Raw genomic sequence first — 19607 nt, forward strand, 5'->3', positions numbered from 1 at the left:
TTCTTTCCAGTTTACTATGGTGTGCATGGTAAAATGTATGATTTTAGAAACTTGTAATGAATAAACAGCCTAGAGGCACCCATGGATTTACTCAGATGGAACAACATTTGCCTCCCCCTCCCCCTGCTACTCTTTGCACATGGTAGGCATTTATTGACATGGGTTGACAGTTGACTTGAATCCAGCCTGACAGCCTCAGTCCTTTCTCTTCATCTCCATTAGGATGGATGTGCTGGTGTCTTTTTCTGAAGTCCCTTGGCCTTGTCTCTGTGAAGGTTCTGACCACCTCTGTGACCTCTGGCCCACAGCAGCACCGATATCTGAAGTTTAGGTATTCAGGCTATATGCTACTACTTGGCCAAGAGAATGAATGTCCCCTTCTCTACATTCATCCAGAACCAGCCTGGATACATCTCATTTTCTCTCTTCACTTGAGTTCAGTACTTGCTTTGATAGAAACAAGTACGAAGACTCCATTTTCTTTTTAAAATCAAGTTCTACCCCATCCCCACTATGATTGGTGGCCCAGCAGTTACTGGGCTCGGTGGCTCGTTTTCAGGAGGCAGTTCCAGACAGGGATGAAGTCCTCAGAGCATACCTATCTGTGGCAGCAGGCACACACAAGTCCCCAAGGCCCAGTGGATCAGCAGCTCTGTGTTCTGTTCCCACAATGCCTCCTTGGGTTTAGCCCAGTACACACCATCCATCTCCTGCCAGGCTCAGGCCTTCTTTTGTTTCCATTCGTTCTGTGAAGAAAAGAGCCAGAGTGAGAAAAGAGGGCAGGTATCAGGTCTCCACAGAGCAGCATGCTCGAGATGGGGGCATTGCCTATTGGGGTACTCTCCTGCCTCAGAGACTAACCCCACGGGTTTGCTGACCAATCCTGCTGCCTTTGATGGTGGTTCTCCCTGGGGAGCTACCTCTCCTGTTTTGGCCTTTTCCAGGTGGGTAAGACCAGCCCTTCTTTCTGAGCAGTGCTGAATACACGGTCTCTGTGGCTCTCCTCATGCGGCCTCCTGAGGCATTCATCACCCCACGGGTCTGTGCTCCCTTTTTTGCTGAACTCCTAGGACCCCAGCCCTTGGACACCTTGGTAGTTAAAGCTCTTAGCCCTAGGCAGCTGGGCTATTGTTAAACTTCCAAAGGCATGCTAGAAAATAAGCGTGTCATTCAGGTACACTGCCTAAGTCCCTGCTTTGGCTCTGCTTACTTGGTCATTATCAGGCATGAGAAGCTGGGGCTGCTGTACTCCCCACACCCATGGCCTGGGGAGCTGGTCAGCCCCATGGCTGCTGAAGAGCTGGGGTATCAAGGCCCGACATGCCCACCCTGAGCCCTTACCCAGACGGTTTTCTGGAGCTCAGAGAGCGCCTCCTCATACTGAGGCACCAGGGACTTCAGGTGCTCACTCCGGATCAAATGCTTTCCCAGCTCTGGAGCTCTTGCCTCTCTCAGCATCTGAAGGAATCTCTGCTCCTGGGGAAGAGAACAGTTCCAGCCAGTAGAGAACTGGGGTCAGCCTTCCTTCCAGCCATTCTTCATAGGTAACTAGCCACTAGGAATACGTTCTTCCCTCCCAGGATCTGGGCCCTGACACACTGTGTTGGGGGCATGTGTGGGGAAGGCAGCAGGGATGGGAACAGGACATGTATCCGTCCGGGGCTCACCTGGACTTTCAGGAGTAGAGTGAATGCCAGCCCTGTGTTCCCAGCTCTGGCTGTCCTGCCAACCCTGAAATCAGATAGAACATGGAGGCAGGTACCCTGGGCTTAGGTTAGTAACACAAAAACCACAACGCCCAGAAGACTGGGGTCTGAAGGAAGAGGGACAGATATACCGTGTCCCCAGTGGCCCCACACCCCCTCACCGATGCACGTAGGTCCTGATGTACTGCGGGGCATCGTAGTTGATAACGAGTTTCACTCCCTTCACATCGATGCCTCGAGCAGTGGCATCTGTGCTGATCAGGCTGTAACGAGGTCAAGAGAATAAATGCTGGTTGATCTGCCCCACCTCACAGCCCCACTCTTCCCAGGCTGGACACTAAGCACCCCCTGGCAGAGGCCTAGCTCACTGGGCTGCCTCGTGGAGCGGTCCAGGGCAGCTGCCAGTTGAAGGACAAACAGCAAATGAACAGAGCCAAGCAGGTACCTGCATTCCAACAGCCCCCAGCCTAGCAGCCAGTTCTCTGCAGGCCCAACCCTTCTCTGCTCTCTGCCCTTGATCCTCCAGCCCCCTCCTTTCATAATACTCACAGATGAGTCTTGCCCTGTTCAAACTGCTTCAGGATCATCTTCCTCTGGCCAGGCCCTAACCTGGAGGAGAATTCAGCCACAGGAACCCCCCCAAAGGCTTTGACCAGCAGGAACAACCTGGAGAGAAGGGAAGGAGATGCTCAGTGGGGAATACTCACCCCAGGGCACCTCCTGTGACCTTGGCTGTGCCTTCTGGCCCTCACCTGTGGGAGTGCTCCCGGGAGTTGGTGAAGCACAGAACCCGGGAGAACTTCATGTTCCGTATCAAGTGCAGGATGGCCAGTGGCTTGGAGTTGAGGGTGCAGGGCACATAGAAATGCTGTGGAAGACACAGAGAGAGCCTGATAAGACCCATGAGATGACCTGCTGGGAAGCTGCAGAGCTGGCTATAACCCCCACTCTTCTAAGTTGGGGCCCTGCCAGGGCAGCCAGCCTCTGCCCCTCACTCCTTCCCCTCGGGATCCTTCCCTGGGCCCCGGGAGGCCCCACTCTCACCGAGAGCCCTGCAGGGAAGGTATACTTCCCCTCCCCGGCCTGCTCAGTCCTTGGCTGAGCTGTGGATCCTTGGCTCTCCAGGCCAGTGGAGAAGAGCCGGGGCTGGTAGAGGCCCAACGCCTGAAGCTTCTCAGGATTCTGGGTCAGTGTGGCTGAGAACAGCAGCTTCTGGAGTGGCATCTGAGGCTGGCTCGTGCTGAAAGGGACAGAGCAGAGTGTCCATGTGCGGTGTGGAAGGATGCTATCTATCAGCTGTCCACTGCCTGCTGGGTCTGGAGATAGCAGCACTGCCTATCCTTGTTCTTCTGGGTCATTCTCCTAAGTCCCCCCCACACTGAAAAAGGAAATACCCATCCCAAGCAGGGCGAGATGGCTGGCTGGCACATGAACCTTTTCCCTTCGTCTCTCCTCACTAGCCTGGCTCCTTTCTGAAAGGGGAAGGGTGACAACCTTCATTCAACAGAAATGGCCGATCATGGTCCCATTCTCCTTAGGAGTGGTTGGTAGGATGGGGTAACAATTAGTGGGTGGAGAAAATCCAGTCCAGTTCCAGTACCTGGCAGCAGTTATAACTTGGGGTTCCACCCTCTGGAGGAGTGGGATGGAGCCTGGAGCACTGTCACCTTGGAAAACAGCTTTCACCACCCGTGGCAGCCAGGACTGGTTCATGCTGTCAATCATTTGGTCGGCTTCATCAATGATCTGTAGAGTGGTGGGTGGCCATGCTCAGAGGAACTCTGGGGAAGCTCCTGACTGACAGGCCCCTGCTCCCAGGAAAGCTGCAGCTTATAAACACCAAGGTCCCCTGGTCACCCCATGCCTTCCCCCCCAGCAAACAACCAATAGAGAATACTGTCTTCAGTGCCCCAGTGGCCACTCTGGTCATTATACTCAGCTAGACCACCCCATTCAGCAGATGCCCAGGCACTGACCCAGGCTAGGTCTGTAGCTGACAGGGCAGGTCCCGGGCAGGCTGACTTACCAGAAAACGCAACTGCCTGAGGCTAAAGCCTGGTGTCTGATCAATGTGGTCCACCAGCCGGCCAGGGGTGGCCACAACAATGTCTGCCAGGCTGCAGTACCCAGAGTCCCTGCAACACCATACAACACCACTGTAACTCTGGTGTGCCAAGCCTGGTTCAAGATGGGAGGAACTTCCTTCTTCCTCCCCACTAGCCTTGAAGGGCCACTTTAGCCTTGAACATCTCCCTGAAGAGGCACAATCTAAACACCTTCTTTCAGAGGTCTCACAACAGCCACTGGGAGTCCCAAAGGGGTCTGGCATTGGCAACAGGGCCATGGACACAGAGGAGCGTGTTTAATGTGGGAGAAAGACCAGGTGGGTCTCTTGTGAGATGGACCACACAAGGGGCAACCTCCTGCTGTGGGGAGGGTGTAGGCATTGTTCAAGGGATGAGAGGCAGGGAGCTGGGTGCTAGAAACTCATTTTTTGGAGCTGAAAAGGCCAGGGACATGCTGAACATGGCTGGCCAACATCAACCACAAAGGGCTAGCTCCACGAATCCAAAGGGCCTGACACAAGAAGTCAGCACAGATGCAATAAAACTTACGTCTTCTGGACAAGGATCTCCTGTTCTTTCGCTAGAGATTTCTGCCCAGTGATCTGGGTGATACGTAGAGGCGTGCCGTTGGCATACACGTTGAACACTTTGCTCACCTGAAGGGAAGCAACAGAGTTCGGCACTAGCAAGCATCTAGGATCATCTCTCTAAGGGAGCTACTTGAAACAGGGTCTGTTAATCTTTCCTCCACACCTCCAGCACCCAGTTCAGTGCCCAGTACCAAGCCGTTGAGGGATGGACTAGCTTAAGATCTAGTGTCCCCAAAAGGGGATTGTGAATGAGAGCTAGGCAGGGGTAGCAGGGGCAGCAGCTGGGCTCTGCGGGCACAATACCCCCTGAAGACAAATGCTACTAGGATTCAGCTCCCTCCACAAATGGCCATCCGCATGATGCCACAAGCAGGGAGAGTAAGAGCCTATGACATGAATGCCTTTGGGAGTTTGGTGAAGCCTTCCCTTCTCACAATATTTTTAGAGCATAAAATAAGATACACAGGATTGTAATGGAAATCAATGATATTGAAATAAAACTGTATCTTTTTCCCATTCAACTTCAGGGACCCCCTGAAACCTACCCGTAGAGCCCCAAGGGAGTTGGGGGCCTACAGAGCCCAGGTTAAGAACCCTTGCAATGGAGGGAGGAAGGACTTCTGAGCCAATGGCTCCAGCCAGAGTCTGGAGTCGCCTGTCCTGAGGCACCACAAAAAACAGAGAAAACGAAGGACCACCAACCTGCTGGGCCAGCTCCTTCGTTGGCAGCACTACCAGCGCCCGTATATGACACACTACCCGCTCCAATAGGACCTGGGGACATATCCAGAGGGGCTTCTTCAGCCCAAGTCCCTCAGAGAGGCTGCCCTTTGGGTGACCCCCCAGCTGGGCTCTTCCCTGTTCAGTCAGGGCCTGAGGCCAGGAAGAATTCACCAACCCCATGGAAGCAGATCCCCCTGGACTAGCAGAGCTCCTTGCCCCTCTGTCCCAATCAGTGTACCTGGATCACAGGGATGACAAAGGACAGTGTTTTTCCACTGCCTGTTGGAGCAGACACACAGATGTCACTGGGCTGGTAGCCACCCCTCCCCACCAGGAACCCATGGGATGCACTCTCCAGGAGGGCAGGAATCACGGCTGCCTGAACTGGACAGAGCAGAGAACAACACGGCAGCTCAGACAACAGAAACAAAAGCTGATACTTCCCTGTCTACAGGTGCTGTAAATACAGCCCATCTCCTATGATTCTCACAAAGCAGGCACTATAGGTAACAGTACCACTGTTTTAGGGAAACAGATTGTGGACTAGAGAGGTTCTGTGATGTGGTGCCTGTCCCACTGCTTTTAAATGTTGGAGGGGAACCAATATTACATCATGCCACACCTCTCTAAGGATGGACATCACCATAGCCATTCCTGTCTATACAGGACAAGCCGGACTGAAACCCAGACTGAAGGCCAAGGAGCATCAGATCAAGTGGCTGGCAAAGACGTTGTAAGATGCTGATGTGGCCAAGGTCAACCTACTGCTCCAGCCTGATGGAGAGAAGGCCCATGTCCAACTGGCCCTGGAGTATGAGGGGAACACCATTAGGGCCAGAAGAGACACAAGCACCTTGTCTCCTCTGCCCAGGCTCATATTGCCTCCATGATATCCTTTTGGATCAGGGCCCCCACTCCAGGGACTCTCTCTTGCACCACACTGCAGGGGTTTTGTTTTGTTTTTTTTTGCTTTTTGGAGGGGGGAAGGCAGGGCAATTGGGGTTAAGTGACTTGCCCAAAGTCACATGGCTAATAAGTGTTAAGTGTCTGAGGCTGGATTTGAACTCAGGTCCTCTTGGCTCCAGGGCCAGTGCTCTATTCACTGTGCCACCTAGTTGCCCCCACACTGCAGGTTTTGAGGCTGCCATGGCCACTAAGACACTGGCCAGCCAAAGGGAGAGAGGTCAAGGCTGCCTCAGACTGCCACTTGTGTTTTCAGGGGAGGTAAAGCAGCTGTGTGGAGTCTTACTTTTCCATAAGAGAAAACCTGAGGTCTCAGAGAAGAATGTCAGGGTGTGAAGGACAGTATTTTGTAGGTCTAGGGGCTACCACTTTGGAAACAGTAGGCTGAGGGGGGCCCTTGCTGCTGAGGAGCAGATCCTAGCGTCGGGGCTACCTGGAAAATAGGACAAGATGCCGTTGGTCTTTAATTTCTTTTGTAGGCAAGGATGGATTCCAGGAATATCCTGGATTGGAATGAGGTCATCTTTGACGCTCTTCTGGACCCGGCTGGGCTCTGCAAGCCATTTGGGTAAGAAAGGCTGGACCTGTGAAAAAAGTGAGAGACCAGTAAAGGAGGGTGTAGGAAATAAAGCCCAGACCAGGGACAGGGTTAACAGGCACCCTCCTACTCCCTGTATCAGAGACTCTTCACCAAATTAGCACCATCACCCGCAAACCTCACTTCACTGGCTAAAACCAGGAGACCCTTGGCAAAGGCCAGAACTGTGCTGGGAGTAGAACGTGACATCCTGGACGTGAGAACGGGTGCCATGTCACTGGCCTACCTTTGGAAGGGTCTTCTTGTCTGGCACTCCCAGAATGAGCGCGCTGTGCTGGGGTTCACTGGCCTCTCCCAAGGGCTCGGAGGCACCTGTCAAGCCCTTTTCTTCTCCCTGCTCTTCACTGCTTTTACCTGAAAAAGGGAGAATTGGGGTGAGGGGGTGTGAGAGACATAAATGGTATCAATCCTTCTCTATGACATGTGTAGCCTGTGAGTGTCATGAATGTTGCTCACGCTGTAATCCTAGCTTTCCGGAGCCATTTTGGGTGGTGTTTCTCTCACCTGCAGCAGCTTCTGGATTCTTCTTCCCTGTTTTCTTTTTCTTCTTTCCCTTTGGTTTTCCGGGGCTGCTGGTCCCTTTTTGGCTGGACTCAGGGTCTGTCCCTGATTCTGACTTTTCTAACCCGTGGGGGCTTCCATCCCGCCGTTTCCTCTTCTTGGCTTTTCTTTTAGGTTCTTCTGGGGCTGGAAAACTCGGGCTAGTTTTTGTAGGCCCAATGGGTCCTGGGGTCTTGTCCCCAGGGGAGCTGGTCTCAGCCTTGGCCTCCTGCTGCTTTTGCTTCTTCAGCTGCCGCTCCCGGGCTTGAATTTGAAGCCTCTGCAAGAGCACCTGGGCTTGGTCCTCAGTACTACTCGATTTTTCTTGTTCCTCATATCTAGCATAAAGAAAATAGTGCCTGGGCTAGGCCCTGAGCCCAGGATCCCTTTGGGTTGTGGGGGTGGGGAGAGAAGCATTCTTATTTCCTTGGCACTATCCAGTCAATTGTTGCTCTCCTCTGACCATAATTTTTTCCCCACATCTTTTATTTTCAAATAAATTGTCATAAACTTAAATTCAACCATAAAGTTATAGCAATAAATCCAATTACACCTAATTCACAACTAAACCCATGACCTTCAAACACAGAGAATTCTAGGACGATCTAATAATATTCATTTATAAAATACATCCTCCCGACAATCCTCTAAGATAGTGTGTGTGAAGATTAACACCCCCGTTTTAGGGGAAGAAAGTGAAGCTCCAAGTTGTAAGAAGACTTGCCCAGGGTCCTGCTGGCAATCAGTTAATTGGGCCTGAAGCCTTAGTGGCCTGACTCCAGGGCCAAGGTGAAGTTCTTGGTACCAGGCCACTTCTGAGGCTCTCTGGGCCCCTTTGATCATCATTTTCTAGGCTGGAGGGCTTGGAAGTGTAAAGGAGCCATACCTATTCCTTACCGCCCACATCCAACCAGATATCAGGTCCAAACGGTCTTACCTTGACATCTGGCCCCTCCTCTCCCACTTGTTCGCATTCCTACATTCTTGCCTGGACCACAGAACAGTCTTCCAGCTGGGCCTCTTTGCCTCTACCCTCTTCCCCTTCTAATCCATCCTTCATACAGTTGACAAAGTGACCTAATAAGTGCCCAGGGCTGACCACATCTACTCTTCTGCTCCAAAGCCTTCAGTGACTCCCAAATGTCTATGGAACAAAATGCAATCTCTGCAGGCTAGCCTTCAAGGTCTTTCAAGGCACCTTGGAGGAGACAGCATTGGCTTAGAGCAAGGGGACACTCTGCTTTGAATCTCAGCTACAATACTTGCAAACTGGGTGACCACAGGCAAGTCACCAGATATGCCTGGGCCTTAGTTTCCTCACCTGTGAGGTGTAACATGGGTAGCACTAACCTCCCCAGGATGCTACAGGGTCAAAGGAGACATGAAGGGCAGGCACTTTGTGCAATGTCAATGTCCAACATGAGGATCTAGTTTTCCAGATTCATTTCACCCTACTCCTCTCCACAAAGCTCCTTTAGATTCAGTTCAACAAAGACAGTGTCTACTATGCAGCAAGCCCTGTGTGAGGTACAGGGGAGGAATACAATGATGAAAGATGGCAGTTTCCATCCTCAAGGAGCATGTAAATCATGAAGTCATATGCCCCATTGGTTAAAAAAAAAATACGCCAGGCAAAGTACCACGGGGACAAAAGGAGCGACAAAATGTCATGGGAAAAGTTTTGGGGAGAGAGAACTTCAGGTAGGGGGATCAGGGAAGGCTTGACACCTGAGCTCAGACTGGAAAGAAAAGGTTGATCCTGACAGGTAGAGATGAAGTGGGGCATTCTGGCCACGGAGGAGGGACAGGCTAGGTATCTGCATGGCAGTAGTCCAATGTACTCGCAAGGGAAAGTGCATGGGGGGAGGGTAAGGTGAATGAAATAAGGCTGGAAAGGTAAGATGGAACCATTTTGTGGAAGGCCTTAAATGCCAGGCCAAGGAGTCTGTATTTATTTTCTCATGGAGGAAATGGGAGCCACAGAAGGTTTTTGAGCAGAGGAGTGAAGTGGTCAGATGTGTGCATTGCCCCAGTGGCTCTCATATAGCTGGGCATCCCCTCTGTCAGTGCAGGTCATAGCCCATCCATGCCTGCCTGGGCCATGGCACGTGAGGAGAAATGGCAGTCTATCCTCAGGGAGCAAGTAAATCATTAAGGGATGATATGCCCCCCTGGTTATAAAAGATACTCCAGGGAAAGTACCAGGGGGATAAATGGAGAGACAAAATGCCACGGGACTGGCACATGAGGAACATTACTCTGGCAGCTCTTTAGAAGATGAATTGGAGTGGAGAGAGAGTGGAAGTGAGAAGGTGTGATAGTAATGGCAATTAAAGATTCCCCTGTATTGGCTTGGTTTTCAAATTGATTGTGTTAAAACCCAGAGTTTGTTAATCCCACCTGTGGGATGGGCTTGTTGATGTGAAAAGAAAGTCCTGAATTGGGAGGAGCTGGTGACATAGATTTGGAGAGACACTAGAGAGAGGCGGAAGATTTTTTTTTTGGAAGCTGCACCTCGTGGAGAGAGAGAGAGACTAAGAGAATTGCTGGTGGCCGCTTTGAATTGCCCTGGACTTTTGAGACCTGCCCCCTGAGCTGCCAAGGACTGAGGAGACATGGCTGTTTTGCTGGTACTTTGTCTGTCTGTTTTGATGTTATTTTGCCAGATTTGTCCACTGGTGAAAGACTGTCCTTTTGTTGAAGAAGTCCTGGAACCTGGCTGTTTGCTAAGAAGGCCTGCGACTGTCCTGCAGACAGAGAGTGAATACTGTCCACTGGTGAGGGACAGTACTGTTGTTGCAGGGGTCTGGAGACTGTCCTGCAGACAGAATGAATACTGTCCACTGGTGAACGACAGTGCTGTTGTTGCAGGGGTCTGGAGACTGTCCTGCAGACAGAATGAATACTGTCCACTGGTGAGGGACAGTACTGTTGTTGCAGGGGTCTGGGAGCCTTTCTGTTGGTTCAGAAGCCCTGAAGAAGGATTTTCTTGTTGTATGTTTACAGAAATCCTGGGAGAGGGCTTTGCTAATGTGTTCAGGGGTTCTAGGACTGTTCTACAGACAGAGGACAAATTCATGAAGGGACTGGCAATGTATCTTATGGCCTTGCTAAGCCTTGTCTCCCCAGGAACTAAGATTGCTGAGAACTTGCCTCGTGTCAAGATGAAGAAAAGAGCTCCATTTGGGTATTAAGTGCTGTGTTTAAACTTGATGTAACTCTGGGGTAGATTCAATTGTGATCCAGGAGGTGGGGAACTTTTGACCTTATTGTGCTCCGTGATTGACAAATGAAGGTACTTTACCTATGTTTGGAAAATAATCTCCATTTGAGAAGAGGGGTTTTGTGGTGGACTTAATTAAGGTATAGCCTAGGGGTGGAGAAGTATTTAGAACAGAGACTTTGTAATTGATTGAATGATTGGAAGGTCCTGAGGTTGGGGTAGTACTTGGAGATTATTTAATCACACTTAGTAAATGCTGTATTTTGAATGATGTCATGTTTTGATCTTCTCTGTTCTTGATTTGTCACTGAATAAAATAGAGAGCACCTATGCTGGTATTTTGAACCTGGGAAGTTGCCTTTGCTTGGTATTACATTACAGAAGGCCAGTTAGTCTAAGGGGAAAAGGGATGTGGGCCTGAATTGGGAGGGCTGGCACTGTGTGTGGAGAAAAGGGCACTAGACAGAAGGGACGGGGCCTGGCTACTGAATGGCTGCTGTGGGTGAGGGTGAGGAGAAGCTGCCAGGATGCTGGCCTATCAGCCACCTCCCGTTCTCCATTCCCCCCTGCTGAAATCCTTCTGTTCCTTCAAGGCCCTCCTGGGAGACTCTTCCATAAAGCCTTCCCTAACGTTCCAACTCCTTCCTTGCATTTCCCTGGATCCCTCTGTCTGGATATCCTCCTTATCTCCATTCTGTTCTAGATGAGGAAACCGAGGGCTTGACAAGGACTGAGACCTACCAACATTATCGGGTGGTGCAAAGCCAAGACCCCCTGGTCCAATGAGCTTTGTTTCTATCACATGACCTCATTTTCCTCCTCTGACCTCTCAGTAGCATTTGATGCTTGTGTGCTCTCCTGGCTTTTCTCCATCTTCTCTCCTCCCTTGGTTTCTGGAACATGGACATCTCATTCTCTGTGTCCTATGTGCTTATGGTAGATGGTCCCCAAAGCTGGCCTTTGGTCTACTTCTCTCTATAAATTCCCTTGGCTTCCACTAAGATCTAGCATTGGAAAGGACCAAAGGCCATCTAGTTCAACTTCCTCATTTTACAGATGAAGAAACTGAGGTTCAGAAAGGTAAAGTCACATGCCCAAGGTCACACAAGTGATGGGATTTGAACCCAGGTCCAGTGACCAGAATTCTCTCCACTATACACCCAGCTGCCTCCTTATAATTTTACCTCTGACCTCTTCTGCAGATGACTCCTAATTCAACATTTAAAGCCCCAACCATTCTTCTGAATCCGAGAGTCCTATTTCCAAATGATCATTATTGGGCATCTCCTCCCAGATGTCCCTGTAGCACCTCACACTTAATAACATTGGTTCACAGAGTGGAAGGGACCTCAGAAGCCATCAAGTCCAAGCTGTATCTAAACAAGAGCCCTGCCCTCCTGCCTCCACCACCCCTGATGCCACTCATCCAGCCTTTCCTTGGAGATGTCCCGCGAGAGGGACCCACCACCTCCTGAGGCGATCTATGCCCCTGGGGACGGCTCTAATCCTGACACCAAAGGGCAGCCTGCCTCTCCCTAAAGGTTCACGGGTTCTGCCTCATTCTCTGCTCAGTGCCGAGCAGCATAAGACAAATCCCTCCTGCAAATACTCCCAGCCGGTCATCATGCTCTCACGCTCCTCTTCTTCAGGCTAGCCTCAACGTGCCTTTAACTAAATGCATCATCTTCCCTCCAAACCCGACCCTCCTCCTAACTCTCCTGTCTCTGCGCATGGAGTCCTCATCCTCCCCCCCTGACCAGGGCGAAAGATACCCTAGAGTGACAAGCCCTAGCTGCGTCGGTCACAACTCCTTTCTCTTCCACCTCCCCATCCCTCTTCACTCCTGGCTGCCTCGCTCTTCACGTCCTCATCCATCCCAAACCCCCAAACCAGTCTAACCATAACCTCTCTCTGCTACAGAGGCTGTCGGAGCTAAAGGAGACTTTGGAGGCCATCCAGTCTGATTCCTTCCATTTGCACGCAAGGAAACCCAGGCCCAGGGAAGTGAAGCCCCCTGCCCAAGGCATGGCAGGCGACCCAGTGAATGGGCAGAGCCTGGAGCCTCTCTAGTCCCGCCCCTTCTCTCCAGCTCCGCCCCTTTCCCATTCCTGCCCCTACTGGTCCCCTCTCTAGCCCCGCCCTGACTAGTCCCCCCCTACCCGACCCCGCCCCTTCTCCCCAGACCCACCCCCTTTCCCATCCCTGCCCCTACCGGCCCCCTCTCTGGCATTATTAAATAATGTTAATAAATTTTAACCTATGGGTAGCTAGATATGCTTACGTAAGTCTCTGGCGCACCTCGGCCCCGCCCGTCCAGTCCCTACCCCATCTCTCTCCCTCTCTGGCCCACCCCTTCTCCTCAGCTCCGCCCATTTCCCCGTCCCTGCACACTCCCTTCTCCCTCTCCCCAGCCTCAGCTCCTTCTCCTCCCTGACTCCGCCCCCTCCCCCAACGTGGAGGGGTGATGGTGGGGGACCAGTAACAGGGAAGGGTCCCGGACGTTCCTGGCGACAGCCGCAGCCCTGAACCCACAGCGCCGGACTCGCCCGGAGTGAGCCCAGCAGCGCGCCCTACTTACCTGGCGATCCGGAAGAGCGCCATCGCTCGGCCTGGCCCCGGCGCTCCCCCCACGCGGCTCCAGAGGTTCTGCACAGGGCTTCGGGCGCAGGGAGATGACGTCACGACGCGCGCCGGCGCTGCCGGAGACGAGAAGGGGCGGAGCCGGCTCCCCTCGCCCCACCCACTCCCCTTCTTCCGCCCACGCGAGTCTCAATTCTTCGTCCGGCGGGCCACATGGAGTCGGAGTCTGCGGCGGCGGAGCTGGGCCGGTGGCTGGAGGCCGCCCTGAAGAGCCGGAGCGGCGCCAACGCTGTGTTCGACATCCTAGGGGTGCTGCAGGTGCGGGGGGAGCGCTGTGAGAGGCCCGAGGGGGCGGGGCGCCCTGCGGGGGGGGGGTACCCAGCCCAGGGAGCGTGTGGAGCCCTCCCCCAAAGGAAATCCTGAAAACCCTCGGTGACCCCCAGCCCTGGCGCGGTGTTAGGCTCCTAAAGCCTCCAGGCAGTGTTTTAAGCTGATCGTAGCCTAGAGAATCTCTTAGTGCTAAAGCTGTTATCTTTTTCCTGTTCAGTCCCGTCTCAGTCCAGTCATTGACCCCCTTGAGATTTTCTTGGCAAAGACACTGGAGCGATTTGGCATTTCCTCCTCCAGCTCATTTTACAGAAGAGGAAACTGAGGCAGGCAGGGCTAGGTGACTTGCCCAGGGTCACACAGCCAGGCAGTGTCCGAGGCTGAAGAGGAGGCTTTTCTGTGCACTGGGGCGCCCCGCCAGCCGCCCCGTTCTTAGCATAAATGACCTCAGTGAATCTTGAGCCACGCACAGTTTATAGCTTAGGAAATCGCATTTTGAGCTGTGTGTAGCCCAAGAGGATCGCTTAAGTTTTGGTTTAGCTGACTGCAGTGAGTTCTCACCTGTTGGGGAGCAGCGCAGCTGCTGCTGACCTCTGCCCCCCTCTGCCCCCCAGAGTGAAGAGGAAGATGACGTCCTCAGCGCCGTCCACACCTGCAGCCGGCTCTTCGGGGCCCTGCTGGAGCGAGGTGAGCTCTTCGTGGGTCACCTCCCTGAAGAGGACGCAGCCATGGCAGGTGAGCATGCCCCAGCCTGCGGAGGGCGCCGGGGGTTCCTTATCCCCAGCCCCTGCCGCTTTCATTAGGAAGGACGGTATAAAGCTAGAGATGGTCCGGAGGAGGGTTGGGCAGTCAAGATGGTCAATGCCCTTGGATGCTGCCCTGCAAGAATCTCCTGAAGGAACCTGGGCTGTTCAGCCTGGAGAAGAGAAGATTTAGGGGGAGTGGGGGAGAGTCAAGAGATACTAAGCCTGGGCTTAGCGTCAAATCTTGTCTCTTGACACGAGCCCCTGTCACTGAGTGAGACCCTTTCCTTCTCCGGGCCTGTAGAGTGGGGATAATGCTGACTAGTGCCTGGCTCACAAGGTGGTGGGGAGGAAGCCCTGAAAACATGCTTGGGTCCTCCTGTGCAGTGAATTCCAGTGGCATCTTATTAGTCCACCCAGCACAGTACCCCAGTCCACAGGCCCTTCATGCACACTTAGGACCATAGAAGGGGAGACTGGAATCTTGGTATAAAGAAGCTAGGCTAGTTGCATCTGCCTTCACACCCTTCCCTTTACCCCCAAGCAGCTGTTCTTGTTACTGAGGGCGATCTTCACTGTGGTCTGGACTGAGCTGATTCATGGATATATTGATAGAGAGATCCCTTTGCCAACTGTAACGTGCCATGTAATTGGATGTCAGTGATTCCTTGGGGTCCCAGGTGTTAGACCTAGGGCAGTGTGCAGAGGCAGACACAGATTTAGACTTGATGTAAGGCACAATCCCAGTAACAATTAGAATTGTCTCTAGGTGGGCTGCCTGGGAAGAAGGTTATTAGAGATCTTCCAGTAAAGACAGTATTGCCATGCTGCTTGTGGAGTACAGCTTATGGGGGATCAGACTGCACAGTATCATGCTCAGTTTGGCCCCTTCTTTATGATGCCTGTGATTCTGTGACATTTCTATAACTGTTTAAGGACTTTCTTTGTAGCAGCTCTGTGATGTATGGTCCCCATTTTCCAAAAGAGGAGACTGAGTGTCACAAAGGTTAAGGGACTTGCCTAGAATCACAGGGATAATATAAGTGGCCCAGTCAGGACTCCAATCCAGGTCTTCTGACTTCCAAGTCTAATATCCTTTTTTTTTTTTTTAAGAAAAGTTATATACCTCATAGTAATCAAAAGTCCTTTCCCTCATTGACCTCAGAATATATTTTGTGGTATTTTTGGAGGAGAGAAGGTGATCACTTGTCCTGTAAAAAAACCAGAAACTACACAGTCTTGTACAGGTTTGGCTGTAGCCTTTGGGCCTAGGACCCTCATGAATGTTGTCTTCAAGTGAATACTAGGGAGGCTGCTGGGGAAATCTGGAATGTGCTTGTGGAGCTTTACCCTAGTGTGGCTGGAGTGATTTCTTAGACTCTGCCTTGAGCTTGAGCTGTTCCCTGTCGGGGATTGAGGAGTACATGTTGGTTGGAATATAGGTTGGGAGAGAACTTTTTCTAGGTCAGAAAAATGCTTCTCCCCAGGTTCGGGCAGTGCCCTTCGGAAGTATAAGGTCTGGATGAGACACCGCTATAACAGTTGCTGCGGCCGCCTCTCTGAGCTCTTGGGCCATCGAGCTTTCAAGGTCAAGGTAAGTCTGGGAGGTAGAGAGGTGCATTCTTTGGTTCTGCCATCATTGCCTTTTGCTTCATGCTCTCTCCCCCATCTTCCATTCACTATCCACGCATCTTTAGCTAAACCGCAAAGCTGTACAAAACCGCCAGTGCCTGGACCTCAAATGGGTGCGTGGGTTGGAGGGTGGGGTGGGTGGGATAGAAGACGTGGGCCCATGTGACTTCCCACTCTACTTAGTGGGTTCAGAGCATTTTTCTCGTTGTTCTGGAACGGATCATTTCCCACTGGACTTCCTACTGCTCTCTCTCTCTCTCTCTCTCTCTCTCTCTCTCTCTCTTGCTCTTGCTCTTGCTCTCACTCTCAGAAACTTGGAGCATGATTTTTAGAGACTGACTTTTTAAGGCCCAAGTGTGGAAAACATGGAATTGGATGTGACTCTTTGCATATCACCCCCTCATGAGCTGTCCACATGAGAAGAAACAGGCCAGGCCATTGACAGCCAACAGATACAGGCAATGCAGGTGTCAAATTATCTCTAACTAGTGTTAGGCAGCACAAACAAAGCTATGGCCCATTGGAAGCTTTTGAATGAAAGGGCCTTATTTTGTTTTTCTGAACACAGCTATTTGTCCTAATAATTTCAAATGCCCTTAAATGGGATTTAGGACAGTTTCTGCATTTTAGCACAAACATCATTATAACTACAAATCCCGGCACTGAAAACATCACTGGGTCATCCTGGGCAGTGAATTCCAGTTGCATCTTCCCTTAGTCCACCTAGCATGCTGACCACAAGCCCTCCATCCATACCCAGGACCAAATAAGAAGGGGAGGCTAGAACCTTGGTATAAGGAAGTTAGGCTAGTTATAAAGAACACACACACCCTTCCCTTTTCCTCCAAGCAGCCGTTCTTGTTACTGAGGGTGAGCTTTACTGTGGTCTGGGCTGAGCGATGGGGCTTAGAGGATCTGTGTGCTGGGCGCTGGCTGCTTCCCACTCCCTGGCCCTCTTCTGGGTTCCATGTGTTCACCTATGCTCTCTTCTCTCCCCTCTGTCTTTAGGAACTGGCCCTTTGCACACTCATGAAGTTTGTGCAGCTAGAGGGGGCACACCCACTGGAGAAATCCAAATGGGAAGGCAACTACCTGTTCCCCCGAAGCCTCCTCTTGGTACGGTGCTTGTGGGGCCGCTTAAATGGGGCAGGATCTTTGTTATGAGGAGGCCTGGGGAAATGAGGATGACTTCGTTTTTTATTATTGGTGCTGTAGAAGCAAGTAGTGGGACAGAGTTTAAAAATCACTTGCTTGGTTTTACAGGACGTTGTGTGTATTGGTGTAGTCTTCATTCAGCAAGTGTTTATTGAGTGCTGTGTGCGAAGCACTTTTTCCTTGTGGTCTGGCTCAGCCTCATTTAGCTTGTATTCTCTAAGCATATACCAGCTATTGGGGGTGGGGGTGGGGGTAGAGAGCTGACCAGGTATTAAAAGTTACTCTCAGATAATCCCAGAGGAAATAATGGAAATTTGCTTTATTGTTTTAATGAATTCAGATCCTTTTCTTTCTTCCTTCATCAAATCTATACACACACTGCAGATCAAAGCAGGCAGTCCCCTGAAATTCTTTTTATCTCTGCCAATGAGACTGAGAGATTGAAATGCTTCCCTATCCCATTTTAGCCCATAAAGGGACCAGGGAAGGGGCTGTCTCTGTCCCTTCCCCAAGTGCAAACAACTAAAGCACCAACCTTCTCCCCAGCCTCTCAAAGCAAATCTCACAGCAGGACAGCTCAGAGGAAAGCAGGAAGGTTTCCCGTTGGTCATGGGGCCTTTCAGAGAGTGAGTTGGTCACTCATTTTGTCTCCTCTCTTGACTCCTAGTCTGTAGTGGAAGGCCTGATTCCAATAGAGGTGGATTCATCTCTGCTGATCTCCAGGTTCCAGGAGTACCTGGAACATGATGATGTCCGTTACCATACGATGCAGGCTGTTGTGGATTTGGTGGCCAGGGTCACAGACACACACCAACAGGTGATGGATGGTTAGTGGGGCTCCCTCTGAATGTCATGAGCGTGGCGTAAGGTTCCGTGGCCATGGTTTCAGTCTTAGTTCAGATCTTTATTTGATCTGAGTTTTCTTTAGGTTTGTAGTTTTTTTTGCCCTGGGTCTCTTATGTATATAACTGCATTTAAGGGATCATGGCTGAGAGGTAGAGCCAGGGTGATTGAATTCCAGCTGTTGTGAACCACATCCTTTCCGAAGAGCTGGCAGTTAGAAGGCCACAAGCAAGGGTGTGGTATTGGCGTTGGGGGAGGAGGAAGCCAGGAGCTTGGGTGATCAGCACAGGAGAGGGATGCAGATTAGAGTTGAAGGAAAATAGAGAGGTCTGGTACTTGCCCCAGCCCTCTTCAGTCTGGTGACTTTGTCTTTCCCTCAGGGTGTTCCCTCCACATTTTGGAACAACACCTTCACCCTGATCTCGGCTGTGAGCCTACCACGTCAGCAGAGTGACATCTCGAATTTCTATGTGAAGCATAAAGGTGAGGGTCTTTAGGAAGAGGGAGGGAGCCCGTAGGAAGAGTTTATACCTTGGGCCTGAGTTTTGAGTGGTGAAGGGGCTTGTCCTTGGTTTGGGAAGAGGCAGAGGAGAAGTGAGCATGAAAGGCTTTTGTTCTCCTGGGAAGGACCCTCCATCAATCAGCTTTGAGAACATTGTCATTTTATGTGAGCTCAATGAGGCCTTGAGAGTCCTACCTGAGTCACATGCCTAGGTCATATGGAAGGAGAAATAAGGGCTTGGTGGGGTCCCAAGTTGTGTTCTCCCCCAGTGGCTGCTGCTTGTCGGGACTCTTAGGACACTTTGTCAGCTTTTGAATTTAAGCTTCCCGCATCTCGTTTTCTTGCAGAGATGCTGGAGAAGTGGAAGGTCACTCAGCTGAAGGTAACGGTTTGGGAGAGGAGGGACCAGGGGACCGCCATGCGCAGCAGTATGTCTGGGCTGTTTGTCCCACTTTCCCTGCAGTAGAGTTTGGGGAGTGAGACCCTCTGAGCTGCTGCCCTGTCCTTGTGTTTCAGGAGCACAAACATGTCTTTGAGAAGATGTGGTTCAGTTTTCTGAAGCACAAGGTAGGACTGAAGCTGTGGGTTGGGGGTGGGCTGGGGGTTCCTTATGAAGGTGTGGGGGGGCTTGGGCTGGGGCTGGGGCTTGGGGTTGTCTGCTCCTTGTCTCTGGCCGCATCGCTCCAGTGCTGCTGGGGCCCAGAGCACGGCGGGATCGGGGAGCCGTTGGGCAGCCTAGACGTTGGTGTTGTCCCCATTGCAGCTGCCTGTCAGCCTCTATAAGAAGGTGCTCATGATCATGCATGACTCCGTCCTGCCCCACATGAGCCAGCCCAGCCTCATGATTGACTTCCTCACGAATGCCTACAATATCGGTACAAGGCTTGGCGTGGCAGTGGCGGGGTAGCAGGCTGGGGTGGGGTGGCCGTGTCCATGAGTCTGCAAGGAGAGCGTGTGTCTTTCTTGGTCAGAAAGTGTGTTTGAGGGGCTGAGTGGCTTCGTGTTATGAGTGCGGGACTTGGAGTCAGGAAGGCCTGGATTCTAATCCTGCTTCTGATAGCAGCCGTGGGACCACAGGCAAATCACATCCCCTCTCTGAACCTTCAGGATTGTTATGTGTGAGAAGGGGATGATAGTGTAAGTGCTTGCCTTGGAGGGTTGTGAGGAACAAAGGAGATAATACATGGAAGGTGCTTTGTGGACCTAAATGTTATAGAAGTATCAGTTTGTTTTATTGTTTATATCTGGGGGCAGTTAGGGGCATTTCTGGATGGCAGGTTCTGTGGATGTCTAGGGGCAGGCTGTCTGGATGTCTGGGGGCAGGTTGTCTGGATGTCTGGGGGTTGGGCTGTCTGGATGTCTGGGGGCAGGTTGTGTGGATATCTGGGGGTGGGCTATCTGGATGTCTGGGCAGGT

The 19607-nt window shown here is 51.7% G+C and overlaps 2 protein-coding genes across 2 annotated transcripts in view; one reads left to right on the top strand and one right to left on the bottom strand.

The window, feature by feature from the left end:
* Positions 1-51: 51 nt before the first annotated feature.
* Positions 52-13125, bottom strand: DDX51 (DEAD-box helicase 51). The gene is made up of 16 exons (XM_069088780.1): positions 12988-13125; positions 7151-7524; positions 6873-7000; positions 6482-6632; positions 5324-5469; positions 5065-5136; positions 4322-4428; positions 3733-3841; positions 3307-3452; positions 2751-2946; positions 2459-2574; positions 2256-2372; positions 1868-1969; positions 1668-1731; positions 1342-1476; positions 52-746 (listed from the first exon to the last, which is right to left on the bottom strand). The coding sequence occupies exons 1-16, from the start codon at positions 13008-13010 to the stop codon at positions 720-722; spliced, it is 2013 nt and encodes a 670-aa protein (XP_068944881.1). The 5' UTR covers positions 13011-13125; the 3' UTR covers positions 52-719.
* Positions 13114-19607, top strand: part of NOC4L (nucleolar complex associated 4 homolog) — a 10221-nt gene continuing 3727 nt past the window's right edge. The window contains exons 1-9 of the mRNA XM_069088910.1: positions 13114-13307; positions 13931-14051; positions 15547-15653; positions 16700-16807; positions 17514-17663; positions 18070-18172; positions 18539-18573; positions 18708-18758; positions 18955-19066. Of these exons, the coding sequence (XP_068945011.1) occupies positions 13203-13307; positions 13931-14051; positions 15547-15653; positions 16700-16807; positions 17514-17663; positions 18070-18172; positions 18539-18573; positions 18708-18758; positions 18955-19066 (892 nt within the window). The 5' untranslated portion in view covers positions 13114-13202. The remainder of the gene's footprint in view (positions 13308-13930; positions 14052-15546; positions 15654-16699; positions 16808-17513; positions 17664-18069; positions 18173-18538; positions 18574-18707; positions 18759-18954; positions 19067-19607) is intronic.

The sequence above is a fragment of the Petaurus breviceps genome, unplaced genomic scaffold (genome assembly GCF_028583685.1).
Source record: "Petaurus breviceps papuanus isolate PSGF00001 unplaced genomic scaffold, PetGlider_PUasm1.0 103, whole genome shotgun sequence".
NCBI lineage: Eukaryota > Metazoa > Chordata > Mammalia > Diprotodontia > Petauridae > Petaurus > Petaurus breviceps.